General features: G+C 42.7%; 1 protein-coding gene across 8 annotated transcripts in view; it reads right to left on the reverse strand.

Moving 5' to 3' along the window:
• Positions 1-20,638, reverse strand: part of FRMD4A (FERM domain containing 4A) — a 584,036-nt gene that overhangs the window by 99,433 nt on the left and 463,965 nt on the right. For all 8 annotated transcript variants that reach the window (XM_077264626.1, XM_077264628.1, XM_077264625.1 and 5 more), the window contains one exon: positions 9,443-9,465. In XM_077264626.1, the coding sequence (XP_077120741.1) occupies positions 9,443-9,465 (23 nt within the window). The remainder of the gene's footprint in view (positions 1-9,442; positions 9,466-20,638) is intronic.

The following is a 20,638-nucleotide window of genomic DNA, read 5'->3' on the forward strand; positions in this document are numbered from 1 at the left end:
ACATTGGTCAGTCCAGACCCACCGCAGGACTGTAGCTTCCCCACACAGTAGCTGTCACTGGCTCTGCAGATCCCGGTCCTCACCTCGTGCTGTTCAGGGATCCGGTCCTACTCCCAGGACCTCCCAACACCCAGGTTACACAGGATCACACAGGTGGCCAGTCCGGGTACTATTCAGGACGTCCATCCCCAGCTGGGACCGTCCAATACCCATGCCACCAACAGCAAAGCCCCACCATGTGCTATTCAGGATTCCTGCTCCCAGGAAATCCAACACACTGGTATGTGCTCTTCTGGATTTCTACTCCCAGGAAATCCAACACATACTTCCAGGACCTTCACCACTCATGTCCAAACACTGGAACCACACAGGACCTGTGACCCACACCCTGGTCACACTATATACCCTTAACCACTCCCCTGGATGGGAGTGGATGTGTGGCTAGTTTGTCCCGCCCATCTCACACAACTAGCCTAGTAAGTCTCCCTTGACTATTATACAACACTGCACCAACTCTTGAGGGACTGCAGGTCCCAGAACAACCACATTACATCAGACTTACCACACAGACTCCCTCTGCGACACATATCGGCCATTCACAACAATGCCAGTCACTGTTTCACCACTGTTTCACTGTATCACAACAGATATGCCTCCATGAATATCCCAAGGAGCACACACAGCACCCCTTAGCTGCCACAGGGGTCACTGTGTTGTGGATTCTGTTTGTGGGCTCCCTCTGGTGGTTACTGCTGGTACTGGGTGACTTTGGTGGGTTGCGGCCTTTGGTTTCCACCTGTCCATCAGAGGCTGGGTGGTTCCTATTTTACCTGGCCTTTCTGTCATTCCCTTGCCAGCTATCAATGTATTCAGATGTGCTCTGTTTGGTTCCTGCCTACCTGCTCCCAGATCTTTCAGGATAAGCTAAGTGCTGATTTTCAGTTGTTGGTTTTTTTGTCCAGCTTGCTTATTATGTCTCTATGCTAGCTGGTAGCTCTAGTGGACTGAGGTTCTCCCCATGTGCCATGAGTTGGCACATGGGTTCTTGTAATCTCAGGATGGTTTTTTGATTAGGGTTTTTTGCTGACCGCTCAGACCCCTTTTGTATCGTTCTGCTTTCTAGTTTACAGCGGGCCTCAATTTGCTGAACCTATATATATCATCTCTATGTGTGTGCCTTCCTCTCATTTCACCGTCAATACATGTGGGGGGCAACTATACCTTTTGGGGTTCATTCCTCTGGAGGCAAGTGAGGTCTTTATTTTCTCTGCAGTACTAGTTAGCTCTTAGGCTGGTGCGTGGCGTCTAGAACCAACGTAGGCATGCTCCCTGGCTATCTCTAGTTGCGTTTGTCAGGCGTAGGGCAGCGGTCAGCCCAGGTTCCATCACCCTAGAGCTCGTCCGATATTTTGTATTACTTTGCTTGTCCCTTGCTATCCCTAGCCATTGGGATTCATGACAGTATAGCCGGCCCACAAAGTGTTAATTGTTTGGGCTGAAGCAGGAGAAAAAGAAGTGTTTAAGGGAAATTTTTTTTTTTTTTCTTTCCTTCAGAGTTTTGCTGCCTAGCCCTTAATTGCTGTCTAGCTGCTTCTTACCTCCTCTTAACCCTTGAATGGCTCTGATATTAGCTGTTTAACATGGATGTCCAGAGTTTGGCTTCCAGCCTGAGTAATCTCGCGGCAAAAGTTCAAAACATACAGGATTTTGTTGTTCACACTCCCATGTCTGAACCTAGAATTCCTATTCCAGAGTTCTTTTCTGGAGATAGATCTACCTTCCTGAATTTCAGGAACAATTGTAAATTGTTTCTTTCTTTAAAATCTCGCTCCTCTGGAGACCCTGCTCAACAGGTCAAGATTGTAATATCTTTCCTGCGGGGCGACCCTCAGAATTGGGCATTTGCATTGGCACCAGGGGATCCTGCATTGCTCAATGTGGATGCGTTTTTTCTGGCATTGGGATTGCTCTATGAGGAACCCAACCTGGAGATTCAGGCTGAAAAGGCTTTATTAGCCCTCTCTCAGGGGCATGATGAAGCGGAAATATATTGTCAAAAATTTCGGAAATGGTCGGTGCTTACTCAGTGGAATGAGTGCGCCCTGGCTGCAAACTTCAGAAATGGTCTTTCCGAGGCCATTAAGGATATTATGGTGGGGTTCCCTACGCCTACAGGTCTGAATGAGTCGATGGCTATGGCCATTCAGATTGATCGGCGTTTACGGGAGCGCAAACCCGTGCACCACTTGGCGGTGTCTTCTGAACAGGCACCTGAGACTATGCAATGTGATAGAATTCAGTCCAGAAGTGAACGGCAAAATTATAGGCGGAAAAATGGATTGTGTTTTTATTGTGGTGATTCAGCTCATGTTATAGCAGCATGCTCTAAACGCACAAAAAGGGTTGATAAATCTTTTGCCATTGGTACTCTGCAGCCTAAGTTCATTTTGTCTGTGACTCTGATTTTTTCACTGTCTTCCATTTCCGTCGATGCCTATGTGGATTCAGGCGCTGCCCTGAGTCTTATGGATTGGTCATTTGCTAAACGCTGCGGTTTTAGTCTGGAGCCTCTGGAAGTTCCTATCCCTCTGAAGGGAATTGACTCTACACCATTGGCTATGAATAAGCCGCAGTATTGGACACAAGTGACCATGCGCATGACTCCCGTTCATCAGGAGGTGATTCGCTTCCTTGTACTGTATAATTTACATGATGTACTAGTGCTTGGTCTGCCATGGTTACAAACTCATAATCCTGTCCTGGACTGGAAAACAATGTCTGTGTTAAGCTGGGGATGTCGGGGGGTTCATGATGATGCACCTCCGATTTCAATCGCTTCATCTACTCCTTCTGAGATCCCTGCGTTTTTGTCTGACTATAGGGATGTTTTTGAGGAGCCTAAGCTCAATTCGCTCCCTCCTCATAGAGATTGTGACTGTGCTATAGAATTGATTCCTGGCAGTAAGTTCCCTAAGGGTCGTTTATTTAATCTGTCACTGCCAGAGCATACTGCTATGCGGAATTATATTAAGGAGTCATTGGAAAAGGGACATATTCATCCATCTTCGTCCCCTCTGGGAGCAGGTTTTTTTTTTCGTGGCAAAAAAAGATGGTTCCCTGAGGCCTTGTATAGATTATCGCCTTCTGAATAAGATTACAGTCAAATATCAGTATCCACTGCCATTATTGACTGATTTGTTTGCTCGCATTAAGGGGGCTAGGTGGTTCACTAAGATAGATCTTCGCAGTGCGTATAATCTGGTGCGGATAAAACAGGGTGACGAGTGGAAAACCGCATTTAATACGCCTGAGGGCCATTTTGAGTATTTGGTAATGCCTTTTGGACTCTCCAATGCTCCGTCAGTCTTTCAGTCCTTTATGCACAATATTTTCCGTGAATATCTGGATAAGTTTATGATTGTGTATTTGGATGATATTTTGGTGTTTTCTGATGACTGGGAGTCTCATGTTTTACAGGTCAGGAAGGTGTTTCAGGTTCTGCGGGCCAATTCTCTGTTTGTGAAGGGCTCAAAGTGTCTCTTCGGAGTCCAGAAGATTTCTTTTTTGGGGTACATTTTTTCTCCTTCTACTATTGAGATGGATCCCGTCAAGGTTCAGGCGATTTGTGACTGGACACAACCTACATCTGTTAAGAGCCTTCAGAAGTTCTTGGGGTTTGCTAATTTTTATCGTCGGTTCATTGCTAATTTTTCCAGTATTGTTAAACCTTTGACTGATTTGACTAAAAAGGGTGCTGATGTTGCTGATTGGTCTCCTGCGGCCGTGGAGGCCTTTCGGGAACTTAAGCGCCGGTTTTCTTCTGCTCCTGTGTTGTGTCAACCAGATGTTTCACTTCCTTTTCAGGTTGAGGTTGATGCTTCCGAGATTGGAGCGGGGGCGGTTTTGTCACAGAGAAGTTCTAATGGCTCGGTGATGAAGCCATGTGCATTCTTCTCTAGAAAATTCTCGCCCGCCGAGCGCAATTATGATGTGGGTAATCGGGAGCTTTTGGCCATGAAGTGGGCATTTGAGGAGTGGCGTCATTGGCTTGAGGGTGCTAAACATCGTGTGGTGGTCTTGACTGATCACAAGAATCTCATTTACCTTGAGTCTGCCAGGCGTTTGAATCCTAGACAGGCTCGTTGGTCGTTGTTTTTTTCTCGTTTCAATTTCGTGGTTTCATACCTGCCAGGTTCAAAGAATGTGAAGGCAGATGCTCTTTCTAGGAGTTTTGTGCCTGACTCTCCTGGAGACTCTGGGCCTACTGGTATCCTTAGGGATGGGGTAATATTGTCCGCCGTATCCCCAGACTTGCGACGTGCATTGCAGGAGTTTCAGGTGGATAAACCGGATCGTTGTCCGCCAGAAAGACTGTTTGTTCCGGATGATTGGACCAGCAGAGTCATCTCCGAGGTCCATTCTTCTGTGTTGGCTGGTCATCCTGGAATATTTGGTACTAGAGACTTGGTGGCCAGGTCTTTTTGGTGGCCTTCCTTGTCTAGGGATGTGCGTACCTTTGTGCAGTCTTGTGAAGTGTGTGCTCGAGCTAAGCCTTGCTGTTCTCGGGCCAGTGGGTTGTTGTTATCCTTGCCCATCCCGAAGAGGCCTTGGACGCACATTTCCATGGATTTTATTTCTGATCTCCCGGTTTCACAGAAAATGTCCGTTATCTGGGTTGTGTGTGACCGCTTTTCTAAGATGGTTCATTTGGTGCCCTTGCCTAAGTTGCCTTCCTCCTCTGAGTTGGTCCCTTTATTTTTTCAGAACGTGGTTCGTTTGCATGGGATTCCGGAGAATATCGTTTCTGACAGGGGATCCCAGTTTGTGTCTAGATTTTGGCGGACGTTTTGTGCCAAGATGGGCATTGATTTGTCTTTCTCGTCTGCATTCCATCCTCAGACGAATGGCCAGACGGAGCGAACTAATCAGACCTTGGAAACTTATTTGAGGTGTTTTGTTTCTGCTGATCAAGATGACTGGGTTGCTTTTTTGCCACTGGCCGAATTTGCTCTTAATAATCGGGCTAGTTCTGCCACGTTAGTCTCTCCTTTTTTTTGTAATTCGGGGTTTCATCCTCGTTTTTCCTCTGGTCAGGTGGAGTCTTCGGATTGTCCTGGAGTGGACGTGGTGGTGGACAGGCTACATCAGATTTGGAATCAGGTGGTGGACAATTTGAAGTTATCTCAGGAGAAGACTCAGCAGTTTGCTAATCGCCGTCGCCGCGTGGGTCCCCGACTTCTTGTTGGGGATTTGGTGTGGTTGTCTTCTCGTTTTGTCCCTATGAAGGTCTCTTCTCCTAAGTTCAAGCCTCGGTTCATCGGTCCTTATAGGATCTCAGAGATTCTTAACCCTGTATCTTTTCGTTTGGATCTCCCAGCATCGTTTGCTATTCATAATGTGTTCCATCGGTCGTTGTTGCGGAGGTATGAGGTGCCCGTTGTTCCTTCGGTTGAGCCTCCTGCTCCGGTGCTGGTGGAGGGAGAATTGGAGTATGTTGTTGAGAAGATCTTGGATTCTCGTGTTTCCAGACGCAAACTCCAGTATTTGGTTAAGTGGAAGGGTTATGGTCAGGAGGATAATTCCTGGGTGGTCGCCTCCGATGTTCATGCGACTGATTTGGTCCGCGCCTTCCATAGAGCTCACCCTGATCGCCCTGGGGGTTCTCGTGAGGGTTCGGTGACCCCTCCTCAAGGGGGGGTACTGTTGTGGATTCTGTTTGTGGGCTCCCTCTGGTGGTTACTGCTGGTACTGGGTGACTTTGGTGGGTTGCGGCCTTTGGTTTCCACCTGTCCATCAGAGGCTGGGTGGTTCCTATTTTACCTGGCCTTTCTGTCATTCCCTTGCCGGCTATCAATGTATTCAGATGTGCTCTGTTTGGTTCCTGCCTACCTGCTCCCAGATCTTTCAGGATAAGCTAAGTGCTGATTTTCAGTTGTTGGTTTTTTTGTCCAGCTTGCTTATTATGTCTCTATGCTAGCTGGTAGCTCTAGTGGACTGAGGTTCTCCCCATGTGCCATGAGTTGGCACATGGGTTCTTGTAATCTCAGGATGGTTTTTTGATTAGGGTTTTTTGCTGACCGCTCAGACCCCTTTTGTATCGTTCTGCTTTCTAGTTTACAGCGGGCCTCAATTTGCTGAACCTATATATATCATCTCTATGTGTGTGCCTTCCTCTCATTTCACCGTCAATACATGTGGGGGGCAACTATACCTTTTGGGGTTCATTCCTCTGGAGGCAAGTGAGGTCTTTATTTTCTCTGCAGTACTAGTTAGCTCTTAGGCTGGTGCGTGGTGTCTAGAACCAACGTAGGCACGCTCCCTGGCTATCTCTAGTTGCGTTTGTCAGGCGTAGGGCAGCGGTCAGCCCAGGTCCCATCACCCTAGAGCTCGTCCGATATTTTGTATTACTTTGCTTGTCCCTTGCTATCCCTAGCCATTGGGATTCATGACATCACTGTACCACAATATATATATACACATATATATTTTTTATTAAAAATCAACAAAATTAGCAATCTCAAAATCTTTGCAAAGGCCATTAAGGCTTTATTAAGGTTTATAATTTTTGTTCTCTCAGGAAGAGTTTATAGCATGGCTCCATATCATCAGAGGCAGGATTACAATGACAGGTAACACCTCTATACACACCTTATAACACATGATATGCCAATCACAATGACCTTTGTACAGGCTCATTAGATCTTCAATTCAAAAGATATAGTTGAGGCCTGACCATTGTGGCTATGTACATGTATTTTTTCCTGAAACCACAGGAATAAAGTCCCAGTGGCCTTTATGAAAATTGCAAAATGTATATTTAATTTTTCACACAGACTGTAAAAAAATTACTAGAAATGTAGAAAATACATATAACACAACCTGTTTCTGATCATGGCTTCCTATTAAGCTCAGGTTGACTACTCTGGTCACATTATTTGGCATGGTTATGGATAAGACATTATCATGCCAGAAGATAGTGGAAAGATGGGGACCAGCATTGAGATAAAGAGCAAAATGTAAAGTTTTAGAATTGGTGCAGAGCAGGGAGCTAAAGAAGAATGTTTGTTGGAAAGCTAATGCCAAGAAGTCCCCACGAATTGAATCTCCAAGATGAAACTATAGCCTAATGATGAGCTCTTCGGAGTTTTACCTTGTGCATACAATGCATGTTTTTAAACTGTTTATGAAAATTGAGGCAGGTCCATAGTTAATGTGTCCTTAAAGCATCCGGAGACGGCCATCCATCACACGCCATGAAAGGAATAGCTCTGTAAACTGCATTTATAGAAATGGCAGTGTTCCCTAGTTCCAAGATGAAATATGATACAATGAAAATGAAAGGGAATCTTAAGGTCGGACCCCTAAGGTTTTTCCTTTTAGAGTACAGGAAACGGGACTTGAAAATTATTATATTCAAATCATAACCAGGTGAGTATTCCTCAGAAATGAAAAGGTTAAATAATGAGAAGCTCTGTAGCATATGATATTTCCGAGCTCCTGTTAACAACTGCATTTCACATGCTGGAGGAACAACAGATCTCTTGGAAGGAGTTATGATTGAAAACAGAAACAATTGCTTATTATGTAGAAAGCATCTAATGGTAATTATATATTATTAGACATCATTTAGAGAAATGTTTACTGCAATGCTATGTACTAAGATGTCAGGAGCCCACAGCCAGGATGGCAAGATCAGTATCTCTGCATGGAACAAGTTCTTGTTCAAGCAAGTAATACAGTAAAGAAGTAGACGCAGCATGCAAGGAAGACAATAAATATTCTGCACAATTACTCACACTGTTTATACTAAGTGCCATTCTATAGTGTCCAAACTCATCATATATATATATATATATATACTGTATATATATATATATATATATACACACATATATAATGTACAGCCATTGTACCAAAGGCAAAATGGTTTCATTTAAAAAAATGTACAAAAACAATACACAAAGCCATGTATATAGATCTTGCATGCCAACACTCAGATCTATAATTTTTACACTGGTCTTGTCAATTCGTATAAGTTGTCATATATGAATACATGAGAAATAACACTCTTTCTGGTCATTATATAACTTGTATCCTAAATTTTACAGTTCTCTCTGAGCTGGTGGGTGGAGACTAGCGGCTATGATGCCTCCTGTAAGCAACACAAACAGAAACACAAGGATTCCTGCTCTTCTTTCATGAGGAAAAAGCAGCATTAGCAGCATAGAAAAGATTATACGGGAGTACTAAGCACTGTAGCTGTGAATCCAACACTGGAGTATGCAGAAACAGCTGCTCCATCTTCCTGTGTCGGCCAATGTCTGCTTGTCTTTCATTGTGTTCAAAGTTTACTCTTCATCCCCTCCCCTCTCTCCATAGAGGATAATAGGAGGAGTAATCTTACACCTAACTGTTCTGGCAGTCTGTCTTGCTTTGACCAAGAAAGATTGGAGTTTTTTTTATTATCAGAGGTGGGATTTTGAGTTCAGGGAGCAAAGGAGTGGAGAAGAAGCATCTGATAAATGGAGAAAGAAGGAAAAAAGCACATTTATCTGATAATATATGTTACATTTATTGGTTTGTTGAAATGGAAGCGACCAGACTGACTTGTATGTCAGACCTAATCAAAATCCATTATGTAATGGATATAATTGGTGTGCAAAAAAAGAAAAATGGGGCTATCAGGATAAAAAACTTGCAACAGTAGCTTAAAACTTGTGTTGTAATGTTTCCCATTGCTGCCAAAGCTTCCCATGCAAAGTTGAGTAATGTAACCCTGTTAGATTATAATATCCTTATGATACCTTTAAAGCTAATGACAGATCAATTCTTGACATACGGTAATTGTATTTCCTGCATTATTGATATTGTAAATTTCTAGAAAACTAATGCTCAGTACTTTTTCTCCAACTTCTTCGCTTTGTGTAACCATCTCTCAGCATGTGGAATGGGAAGAAGAGCTGTCACAGCTAACAAGTCAGCAGGCCGTCTATAATCCTGAAATGTAGGACTCTCTTGGAAGGACTTGTGTTGTTTTTCTTGTGATCACTTTACTGAATACACTTTAGTCAGCTGTGCATAGAAAAGCAAAGCAAATTGATTTTATGTACTGTACATTTTGCTCACATAGGTCTGTGGCACGCATAATTTCTTGATATGTTTTGACATAGTATGTGTTATTTTTAAAGCCAAAGTAAAATGGAGATTCTTCATAGAGACTTTCAGAAGAATTGCTGTTAAATCATTGGCAACATAAAATATAAAATATTAATTTCACCATTCCTATTAAAAAGTCAGAAAGTCTGATCAAAATAAACCCAGTAAGTAAAATAGAATGACACCTGGAAAATAAGGACGGGATCAAAATCTATTTGACTGCTGTAAAGCTATTAGGTCCATAATACAAATAAATATCTTAAAAAAAGGTAATTTATACACATACCTTGTAAAATCTCCCTTTGCCTCCTAAAGCAGAACACAGAGAATAAATAAAGTTAATAATTAAAATATACAATGGGAGGGTTGTTTCACAAGAGACATTTATGTTTAATAAAGCGGGTCCCATCTCTGGGACCTTCATATATATCGAGAACAGGGGAACCACTGATACCCCATTTTGGTGTGCCTGCTTTCTCCATTCATTGCCCTGGGAGTTCTGGATACAGGCAAGAACTTTTGGTACACTGTACTCGGAACTCCCACTGTAATGAATGGAAAGAGGAGGAACATGTGCCACCACCTCACCACTCACTGATGGTCAAATGTCAATCAGAGATGGGACTCATCCCTATCTTACAGACATACCCTGAATGTGTCTAATGAGACAATCCTTTTTTTCTCTTGATCACAAACTAATCCGAGAATCACAATTTCCGATACTTTGCCCAAGCATTTGGACAGTCAGATATATAAACTTTAGGGCCAGTTATGAAAGTCTCTGATGTGATCTAATAAATCAGCACCAACAGGGACTCCAATTTTGCTACTGTATATAATTTCTGAAAATTCTTACTTTTATAAATAAATATGTGGAGGGCTGGAAATCATAGGAAAACAGAGTGTTAGCACATTGCTAATGGCAGGCATGGAGAGCACAAACGTGCTGGGGAACTTCGTGAGTAGGAGACCTAGGGCTCATGCACACAATCAATTATCTCGGACGAGCAGTAGTACCTATGATATGATATTCTATTAACTGGGACGATATCCTGAGACACAAAAATACACCAAGAAAATGGGAGACATTTATTAGCATCCTGGATAGGACCTGTGCACAGTATATACCGTATGGGAATAAACATACTAGAAATAGGAGGAAACCAATATGGCTAAATAGAGCTGTAAGGGGCGCAATAAGGGACAAAAAGAAAGCATTTAGAGAATTAAAGGAAGTAGGTAGTGAGGAGGCATTAAATAAATACAGAAAATTAAATAAATTCTGTAAAAAGCAAATCAAGGCAGCAAAGATTGAGACAGAGAGACTCATTGCCAGAGAGAGCAAAAATAACCCCAAAATATTCTTTAACTATATAAATAGTAAGAAACTAAAAAATGACAGTGTTGGCCCCCTTAAAAATAGTCTGGGTGAATTGGTGGATGAGGATGAGGAAAAAGCCAATATGCTAAATGACTTTTTTTCATCAGTATTTACAAAAGAAAATCCCATGGCAGACAAAATGACTAGTGATAAAAATTCCCCATTAAATGTCACCTGCTTAACCCAGCAGGAAGTACAGCGGCGTCTAAAAATAACTAAAATTGATAAATCTCCAGGCCCGGATGGGATACACCCCCGAGTACTGCAGGAACTAAGTACAGTCATTGATAGACCATTATTTTTAATCTTTAAAGACTCCATAATAACAGGGTCTGTACCACAGGACTGGCGTATAGCAAATGTGGTGCCAATATTCAAAAAAGGGGCAAAAACTGAACTCGGTAATTATAGGCCAGTAAGCTTAACCTCTACTGTGGGTAAAATCCTGGAGGGCATTCTAAGGGATGCTATGCTGGAGTATCTGAAGAGGAATAACCTCATGACCCAGTATCAGCACGGGTTTACTAGGGACCGTTCATGTCAGACTAATTTGATCAGCTTCTATGAAGAGGCAAGTTCCGGACTGGACCAAGGGAACCCAGTGGACGTAGTATATATGGACTTTTCCAAAGCTTTTGATACGGTGCCACACAAAAGGTTGTTACATAAAATGAGAGTAATGGGGATAGGGGAAAATATGTGTAAGTGGGTTGAGAGCTGGCTCAGGGATAGGAAACAAAGGGTGGTTATTAATGGAGCACACTCGGACTGGGTCACGGTTAGCAGTGGGGTACCACAGGGGTCAGTATTGGGCCCTCTTCTTTTTAACATATTTATTAATGACCTTGTAGGGGGCATTCAGAGTAGAATTTCAATATTTGCAGATGACACTAAACTCTGCAGGGTAATCAATACAGGGGAGGACAATTTTATATTACAGGATGATTTATGTAAACTAGAAGCTTGGGCTGATAAATGGCAAATGAGCTTTAATGGGGATAAATGTAAGGTCATGCACTTGGGTAGAAGTAATAAGATGTATAACTATGTGCTTAATTCTAAAACTCTGGGCAAAACCGTCAATGAAAAAGACCTGGGTGTATGGGTGGATGACAAACTCATATTCAGTGGCCAGTGTCAGGCAGCTGCTACAAAGGCAAATAAAATAATGGGATGTATTAAAAGAGGCATAGATGCTCATGAGGAGAACATAATTTTACCTCTATACAAGTCACTAGTTCGACCACACTTAGAATACTGTGCACAGTTCTGGTCTCCGGTGTATAAGAAAGACATAGCTGAACTGGAGCGGGTGCAGAGAAGAGCGACCAAGGTTATTAGAGGACTGGGGGGTCTGCAATACCAAGATAGGTTATTACACTTGGGGCTATTTAGTTTGGAAAAACGAAGACTAAGGGGTGATCTTATTTTAATGTATAAATATATGAGGGGACAGTACAAAGACCTTTCTGGTGATCTTTTTAATCATAGACCTGAGACAGGGACAAGGGGGCATCCTCTACGTCTGGAGGAAAGAAGGTTTAAGCATAATAACAGACGCGGATTCTTTACTGTAAGAGCAGTGAGACTATGGAACTCTCTGCCGTATGATGTTGTAATGAGTGATTCATTAATTAAATTTAAGAGGGGATTGGATACCTTTCTGGAAAAGTATAATGTTACAGGGTATATACACTAGATTCCTTGATAAGGCGTTGATCCAGGGAACTAGTCTGATTGCCGTATGTGGAGTCGGGAAGGAATTTTTTTCCCCATGGTGGAGTTACTCTTTGCCACATGGGTTTTTTTTGCCTTCCCCTGGATCAACATGTTAGGGCATGTTAGGTTAGGCTATGGGTTGAACTAGATGGACTTACAGTCTTCCTTCAACCTTAATAACTATGTAACTATGTATAGGGCTGAGTGGTCTGAGAAAAAAAATCGGAGACATGTCGGATTTTGATCCATGTGTTGGATCAAAATTTGCAATACAAGTCCATGTGTGTGTGTAAAACAATGCACCGCACTGGGATGATATCCAAGTGTGGTCTGATTTTCACAGACACAGAATGGAGAAGGTGAAGAAACTTTTTTTCTATTCACTTCTGAGAAAAACTGATGCCACTCCAATCAAACTCTGATCAGAGTGTGACCAGAATAATCAGACTGTTTTTCTTGGATGGAGAGAAAACGGTTGTGTGACCCTGGCCTTAAAGAGGACTTATAAAGTAAATGAATTAATAAATTAAGTAAATTATTCATAAATTAATCATTGGAAAAGAACATAATAGGCACTAGATCAATAAATGAATGAACATTATTTTGCAGAATATTTTTCAAAACTATACCAAGAAGATAACACTCTTTCGAGATCGGTTCTCTATAGTTTATTGTTCAGGAAGCCCTTCTGCCTAAGGTTACTGACACAGGACACTTTCCCATGGCTGAAAGAGTTCTTGCTTAAAGAAAAGTAGAATTTCTGTGGAATGGTCTTAAAGAGGCCCCGTCCACCCATTAGAGAGCTTAGTGTTAGTTTTTAGTCTTATGATCTTTCAAACATTTACAATTAAGAGCAAGGGGGAGGGGGAGATGTCACTGCCACAACCCAAACTTAATGATGCAGAAAATCCATGCATGCCACAGGACTATTCAGCCTCAACTTCTGTGCCTGTTTAGCAGCTGGAGTGCCAGAGTAAGTTGCTAGGAAGATTTTAATCCCCGATCTATGACTATATATTATCTTTGTATCTCTTTGATTCCCATATTGTACAATGTCACATAGCAACACTGGATAGCAACAAATCATGAGCATTAATGACACTATTCAACAATGACCCTTGTGTTGTACAGCTCTACAGCCCTTTTTGACTCAGACCTTGTAAAAACAAGAATGTAGCTTGAGGTTTCTAGCCCCCAATTTAAAAAAAACATATATTTCTATAACAGGGCCCTCAACCATCCCAACCCATTTGCATCCTCTACAACGTAATCACGGTTACAAATAATTCCTGAGGCAAATAAGTGAATAACACAAAACTTGTCTTTTCTCATAAGAGAGGGAAGGATTGGTGACATTCTGCACAAGACTTACTTTCTCCACACTCAGCCAGTATATAATAATAATAATAATAATTTTATTTATATAGCGCCAACTTATTCCGCAGCGCTTTACAACTTATAGAGGGGACTTATACAGACAACAGACATTACAGCATAACAGAAATCACAGTTCAAAACAGATACCAGGAGGAATGAGGGCCCTGCTGCTCGCAAGCTTACAATCTATGAGGAAAAGGGGAGACACAAGAGGTGGATGGTAACAATTGCTTTAGTTATTTGGACCAGCCATAGTGTAAGGCTCGGGTGTTCATGTAAAGCTGCATGAACCAGTTAACTGCCTAAGTATGTAACAGTACAGACACAGAGGCTATTAACTGCATAAAGTGTATGAGAACATGATGGAGGAACGTGATTATGTTGTTGTTTTTTATTAATAGGCCACACAGGGATAATTAGGTTAATGCGTTGAGGCGGTAGGCCAATCTGAACAAATGAGTTTTTAGTGCACGCTTAAAACTGTGGGGATTGGGGATTAATCGTATTAACCTAGGTAGTGCATTCCAAAGAATCGGCGCCGCACGTGTAAAGTCTTGGAGACGGGAGTGGGAGGTTCTGATTATTGAGGATGCTAACCTGAGGTCATTAGCAGAGCGGAGGGCACGGGTAGGTTGGTAGACTGAGACCAGAGAGGAGATGTAGGGTGGTGCTGAGCCATGGAGTGCTTTGTGGATGAGGGTAGTAGTTTTGTACTGGATTCTGGATTGGATGGGTAGCCAGTGTAATGACTGGCACAAGGTAGAGGCATCGGTGTAACGGTTGGCGAGGAATATGATCCTGGCAGCAGCATTCAGGACAGATTGTATATGAATATATGAACAAATTGGACAAGTGATGATCATTCTAGAATAATTTGGACTACGCTTTATGCATACATATGTGATAGCTGTCAGGCAAAGACTAGTTTGGCCAACCTCTATTACGCTCAACACCTCCATAAACAAGCATGTTTGACCTCCTATATATAAAACCAAGCCTAAAGGTGTGCATACAGCTTGGATAGCTATTTCTACTGATTCCCCAGTTCACAGCCGAATGTGCATGGGTTCTGATTGGAGAGAGGGGAATAAATTGTTGCCAAACACCCCTGGCCACTATTTATTTTCTGAGATGTTAAAATGAACATCTGACCCTGAAGGAAAATCTATACAGCCCCATACATAGACAACCAGACCTACAGTCAGGACTTGAACCCAGCATCTTTTTGTGCACCAGACGGTAGCTCTTCCCTCTGAGCTATTCAGCTAGCTGGACAGTTCGTTGCTAATCCAGATACTAGTACCTGTGTTGTTTCTGATTGGCTCCACCCTGATTGAACACACTACTTAAACCTGGAATTGCACTTTTTTCCTTGTGAGATTATTGAGCTTCCATCCTTTAGCCAAGCTTCCTTTCACCTGCTCCTTCATTCCAAGATTATACTGCTGCTTCCGTGTACTGACCCCTGATTATTCCTGACTACACTATCTGCTGATCCTTTAATTACATTGCTTCTTCTGGGTACCGACCCTTGGTTCTTCCTAACTATGCTACCTGCCGATACCCCAATGTGGATGCAATACCACTACTCCAACCCAGGTCATTCCATAACACCTACCTAAATCGGTGGGTTCAGCTGATACTCATCATTTTTTTTATTGCCACATAATGGAGTCTGTCAGCACAGAAGTATTGTTCAAATCAAGCACCAGATTCATCAACGTTTGTGAGCTAAAATTCTGTTTAAAAAGCCGCCAATTTTTTGCAGCACAAGCAGAGTTGACCAACATTTTTTAGACATTTGGCATTTTCAAGTCAGTTTTACCAGCTTTGACAAAATAGGTGGGATGGGGGTCCAACGAGGGCTTGACATCAGAGATATATATACAGAAGCGGGCACCATAAAACAATATAAACAATTAATAATCAGTTAGGGGATCAGCCCAATGCATACTAAGATAAATCCAAGAAAACGAGAAAAAGAGGTATGCATACAGATAGGGATCACCATAACAAAATAATTTTATTTGAGTACAAACATAAAGACACAAGTATATGACCAAAAATATAAAAACATTTAAAAAGCCAAAATGGCTAAAGGAACCTGACCCAATATGGTCCTCCCCAATAGAATAAATAGAGGTACACCATCAGCCTCAGTAACAGATATCAACATTTTTGACAATCAAAGTATCAAATTGTTAGCACATGCAAATACATACTGAAAGTCAATTCACTAAGAAAAAACAGTTCAGTTGATGGTGTGCTGCCAGCCAAACTTAATTAGTAAAGAGCAATCTAAGATAAAGGATAATGAGTTAGGGCACCATGTAGATAAACATGGGCGATTGCCAGAAAAGACGCTCTATTTGAATAGTAGAGCCATTACCCAATATGGTTCCTGCTGAAGTGTGCTCAGGCAATGCTAGGCAGCCATATGACCTCCATAAATAAAGTACTGTGTGCAGCCTGGGGAGCAGGGACCCCACGCGTATCGACACTAAGCAGTGTCATCCTCAGGGGTGATATCAGGGGTGAGGGCTGGACATCACAGCTCATCTAATTCCTTATGCCAGAAATCTTACTCCAGTCCCTGACTGAAGATTTGTGGCCAGGTGCACGATGGAGGACACCACTTGTCAGATACTCGTCACTCCTAAAGAGGTATGTCATTCAATGAATCAAGAGAGTCTTACTCCAGCACACCTCCTCATTAAGACAACATGAAATTTGCCAGACATGATGAATCAGGGGCTTTGTGTCTGAATCTATTGCTGCATTTGCCAGAAATTACTCTTCATTCAAATATTCTGACGTAGTCTTTGATGCACCCTTGGTGTGGCCGAGTATTTAATGGCATCTTCTAGTGCACTTTCATACCTGCATGTTTTCCATCTGTTTTCACCTTGTAAAGTCATAGCTCTTAATCTCTTAATCAAGGAAAAGGGGGACAAGATAGATGGAAACCAAGGATGTGGGAAGGTGCATTGGACTACTAACATCACACCAAGGGTACACCAAGAACCTTATTAGCATTCTTAAATAAAGAACAATTTATTGTAAATGCAGCAACAAATTTGGATGCTAAAGGTAAAACTTTATGTCTATATCACCTACAAGGTGCTGTGCTCGGTTTGAAGAGTCATTTGTGCTGATAGATCCTCTGTAAGGCTGAAGTTTACATAATCACTAGGACTTGTATTTCACTAAGATTATGGAAGGATGACTCCTTAGCGCAGGATGATATATTAAGGTTGTATTTACACTGGTCGATCACAGCTGTTAACTGACTGATGATCAGTTACATGCAAGCCAATTGGTGGGCCATTTAATAGCCTGTTAGACAAGCCAACTGTACTATCATGATCACAGAATGCCTTATATGCATAGAATGTCATTGTTTACACAGGAAGCGTGCTGCTGAGAACGATGATGTTTAAGCTTGCGTAAAAATAATTTCACCTGCAAAGAATTGCTATTCTCATTCATTAGGTAGTCGTAGGCCTCTTTACTCAGAAAGCTACTGTACTCAGAAAGCTGTATTCCTCAGAATGTTTGTTCCTGATTGTCAGCATGTGTAGATGCAGCTTAAAGGAAATCTGTCAGCAGGATTTCACCCCAAAATATTTATATGCACATTTAGCTCTTTCAAAGACAAGTCCAGCAATATCTTTACATAGAAGGTCACTTAATTCCTTAGAAATTAGCATTTGAATTGATATGTAAATCAGGCTGAAGATCTGAAGCCTCTGTCACTCCAGCTCTATTCTCCACCCTGCACTGCCCCTTTCTGCTTGTCTGATGGCTCCTCTGCCTGAAGTCACACAGTATAGAGGCTCTCAGTCAAGCAGGAGAAGGTGGCTCTGGGTGGAAATAGAGCTGCAGAGACAGATGTTTCAGATTTTCAGCTTCATTTGCATATCACATTCAAATGCTAATTTCTCAGTAATGGAGGGATGAGCTGGTCATGCAAAGCTTTGTGGGTGTGAAATCCTGCTGACAGATTCACTTTAAGGTAATACACTAAAATAATTAGAAACTGTAAACTTAAAAATTTGAAGTTAAAAGAGGCAGATACATTTGTCCAATACATTGTGCTATGCTCAGTCACAATCGCTACTTCTTACTGTACATGACCATATAAATTCAATCGTATTCTGGAAATGGACTAGGGACATAGTGTGTACCCCTGTGGAATTCATCTACCACAGACTGAGAACTTAGTGACTAATACAAGAAACATAGCAGGTTTTTTCCACATCTTATGTTCATTTCTCTAATTTCACATCATGTATTTCTATGCGATAATCTTACAGTGCTGGAAATAAACCGACATTCTTGTAACATGGGCCTACAAATCCCTTTTCTGCTCTGAGTATAGAAAAATTATAATTCAAAACTAATGCATGCATTGGGAAGTGTCACCCACTGTGCCACGGTCTGGGCTTATCTACAAGGGGCATAGTTAACGGCTACCTGGTTTTTGCCTGAGCTCCTGATGGTGGTGGAGTTAAGGTACCGTCACACTCAGCAACTTTGCAACGAGAACGACAACGATCCGTGACGTTGCAGCGTCCTGGATAGCGATCTCGTTGTGTTTGACACTCAGCAGTGATCTGGATCCCGCTGTGATATCGCTGGTCGGAGCTAGAAGTCCAGAACTTTATTTCGTCGTCAGGTCGGCGTGTATCGTCGTGTTTGACAGCTAAAGCAATGATGTCAGCAATGTTTTACATGGAGCTAACAACCAGCGAGAACGATAAGTGAGTCGCCGTTACGTCACTGGATCACTCCTGCATCGTTCTGGAGCTGCTGTGTTTGACGTCTCTACAGCGACCAAAACAGCGACGCTCCAGCGATCGGCTCGTTGTCTATATCGCTGCAGCGTCGCTGAGTGTGATGGCACCTTTAGGCTTGAGCTGCAGGTAGCCACCAGGTACCTCTCCTAGGCAGTCCCCAGCACTGCAGCTGCTGACTCCAGGGGTCAGGATCACAGACACAGACATGAGCTTAGAGTCATTGACAGGACAGGATTTGGACTCTGTTCAGACAACACGCGTTCTGGGTCACTGGGCATAATGGACTCTGACTCAGAGTCACAGGCAAGACTGGATTCAGATACTGGAAAAGGCTCTGACAGTACAGACTCTGTAAAGCTAACCAGGACAGTCACTGGTGCTAGTTCAAGTACCTCTGGAACGGTTTCAGGTTTGGGTATCGCCGATGCTACTTCAAGTTCAGGTTCTGCCGATGCGACTTCAGGCTCAGCTACCGCCGGAGTGGCTTCAGGTTCAGATGCCACCAGAGTAGTGTCAGGCTCAGGGACCGCCGGAGTGGCTTTAGGTTCAGGTACTGCCGGAGCGGTGTCAGGTTCACAACCCACCAGAGCGGCTTCAGGTTCGGTACAGCTGGAGCGGTGTCATGCTTAGGTACCACCGGAGCGGCTTCAGGTTCTGGTACCACCGGAGTGGCTTCAGGCTTGGTTACTGTCGGAGTGGCTTCAGGTTCAAGGACCGCCAATGCGGTTTCAGGTTCAGGAACCACCGATGCGGTTTCAGGTTCAGGTACAACACGGTTATCAGGAAACAAATAAGGTTCAAACACCAACTAACTCAAGGACAGGGACCTGGCAAGAAACTAGTTGCTCAAAAACACATAAGGTATGGAAACTTCAAGGGTTGCTCAGGCCCCTCCCTACTGGGGAGCATGCCTTATATACTTGATGCCTTCTGGCTACTGACTGGGGGCATTTCCAAAGTGCGCATGCTGCCCCTTTAAGAATCAGGGAGCGCGCATGTGCACTATGCACTCTGTCGGGAGACCTGTGCAGTGTGCATAGGACCAGAGCAGAAGGAAGCTGATCAGGGAATAAAGATGCCACCTTACGGCTGAGGAGGCTAGTATGTTGGCGTCCCTGCTGTGAGGAGGAGCAAGGATGCCAGCATTAGCTTTTCGGGAAGTGAAGCCAGGACCTCTTCTTTATATCGTGAACTGGTACATCCAATTAAACTGAACCTGTTTCCTAGGAATCACCAACTGTGACCCTGAGATCTGTCTACACAACCACACAAAGTACAATTGATGTCTGACTGTGAACCAGAGTAAATTGTCTCAGACTGTCAGTAGCTAAGTATAGGCTGCTCACATTTAGTATTTACTTAATAATAGGTGTATGTGCCCGGAATACTCTTGGGGCAAACTCTGAAGGTATTTATAGGCCCCCATACACCCTGCATTCATCAAAGACTCCTTTCAGTAGACATTTGCTGGTCTGTGCAGCCATTTTGTTTTCAACTGTATAGAGAAGTGTAATCTGTCTCTTCCTATGTTTCCTATATACAAATACAAAAGAAAAATGTATATTGCATAACTCCCTATATTTTCGGGTGTTACCTCCAAATCCTCTGGTTTCTTCCCACAGAAAGACATACTGAAGGGGAAATTACATTGTAAGCCCCAATAAGGACTGTAATGGCAATGTTTGTAAAATGCTGCAGAATACGCTGGCGCTATATAAGCAAAGCATAATTAATACTGTGCATTATATGATTTTTTTCCCTTTACAAATGGAGTTAATGTATGAAGCTGTATTCCTACATGGTGGGATTTGTCAGAGGTATAGGTCACTAAATATTCCTGATGTATGCCTCCACCAGAATCACAAAACTGGATTCTAAGGCTCTGTGCACACTTGAGACTTTCGTTGGAGGTGTACTTTGGAAAGATTTTCAGAAATGTTCCTCCATTGAAAGGTTTTGACATGTCAGCATAGCACATTGACTCAAATTTTAAAAACTGCGTACCACACAGACAAGTAGAGTAAGCAAAGGCAGCTGCGCTTTCTGGTACATCTGAAAAAGCTATGTTGACAGACACTACCCAGACATAGGATACTAGGACTCTCTTTTGGCGTCCATTAGAAGAGCAGAGCCCTGTGGATGCACTAGGTGTACAAGGGTATGTTTCCACGTTCATGATTGCATCAGGATTTGGTCAGGATTTTAT

This window comes from Ranitomeya variabilis, chromosome 5 (genome assembly GCF_051348905.1).
Source record: "Ranitomeya variabilis isolate aRanVar5 chromosome 5, aRanVar5.hap1, whole genome shotgun sequence".
NCBI lineage: Eukaryota > Metazoa > Chordata > Amphibia > Anura > Dendrobatidae > Ranitomeya > Ranitomeya variabilis.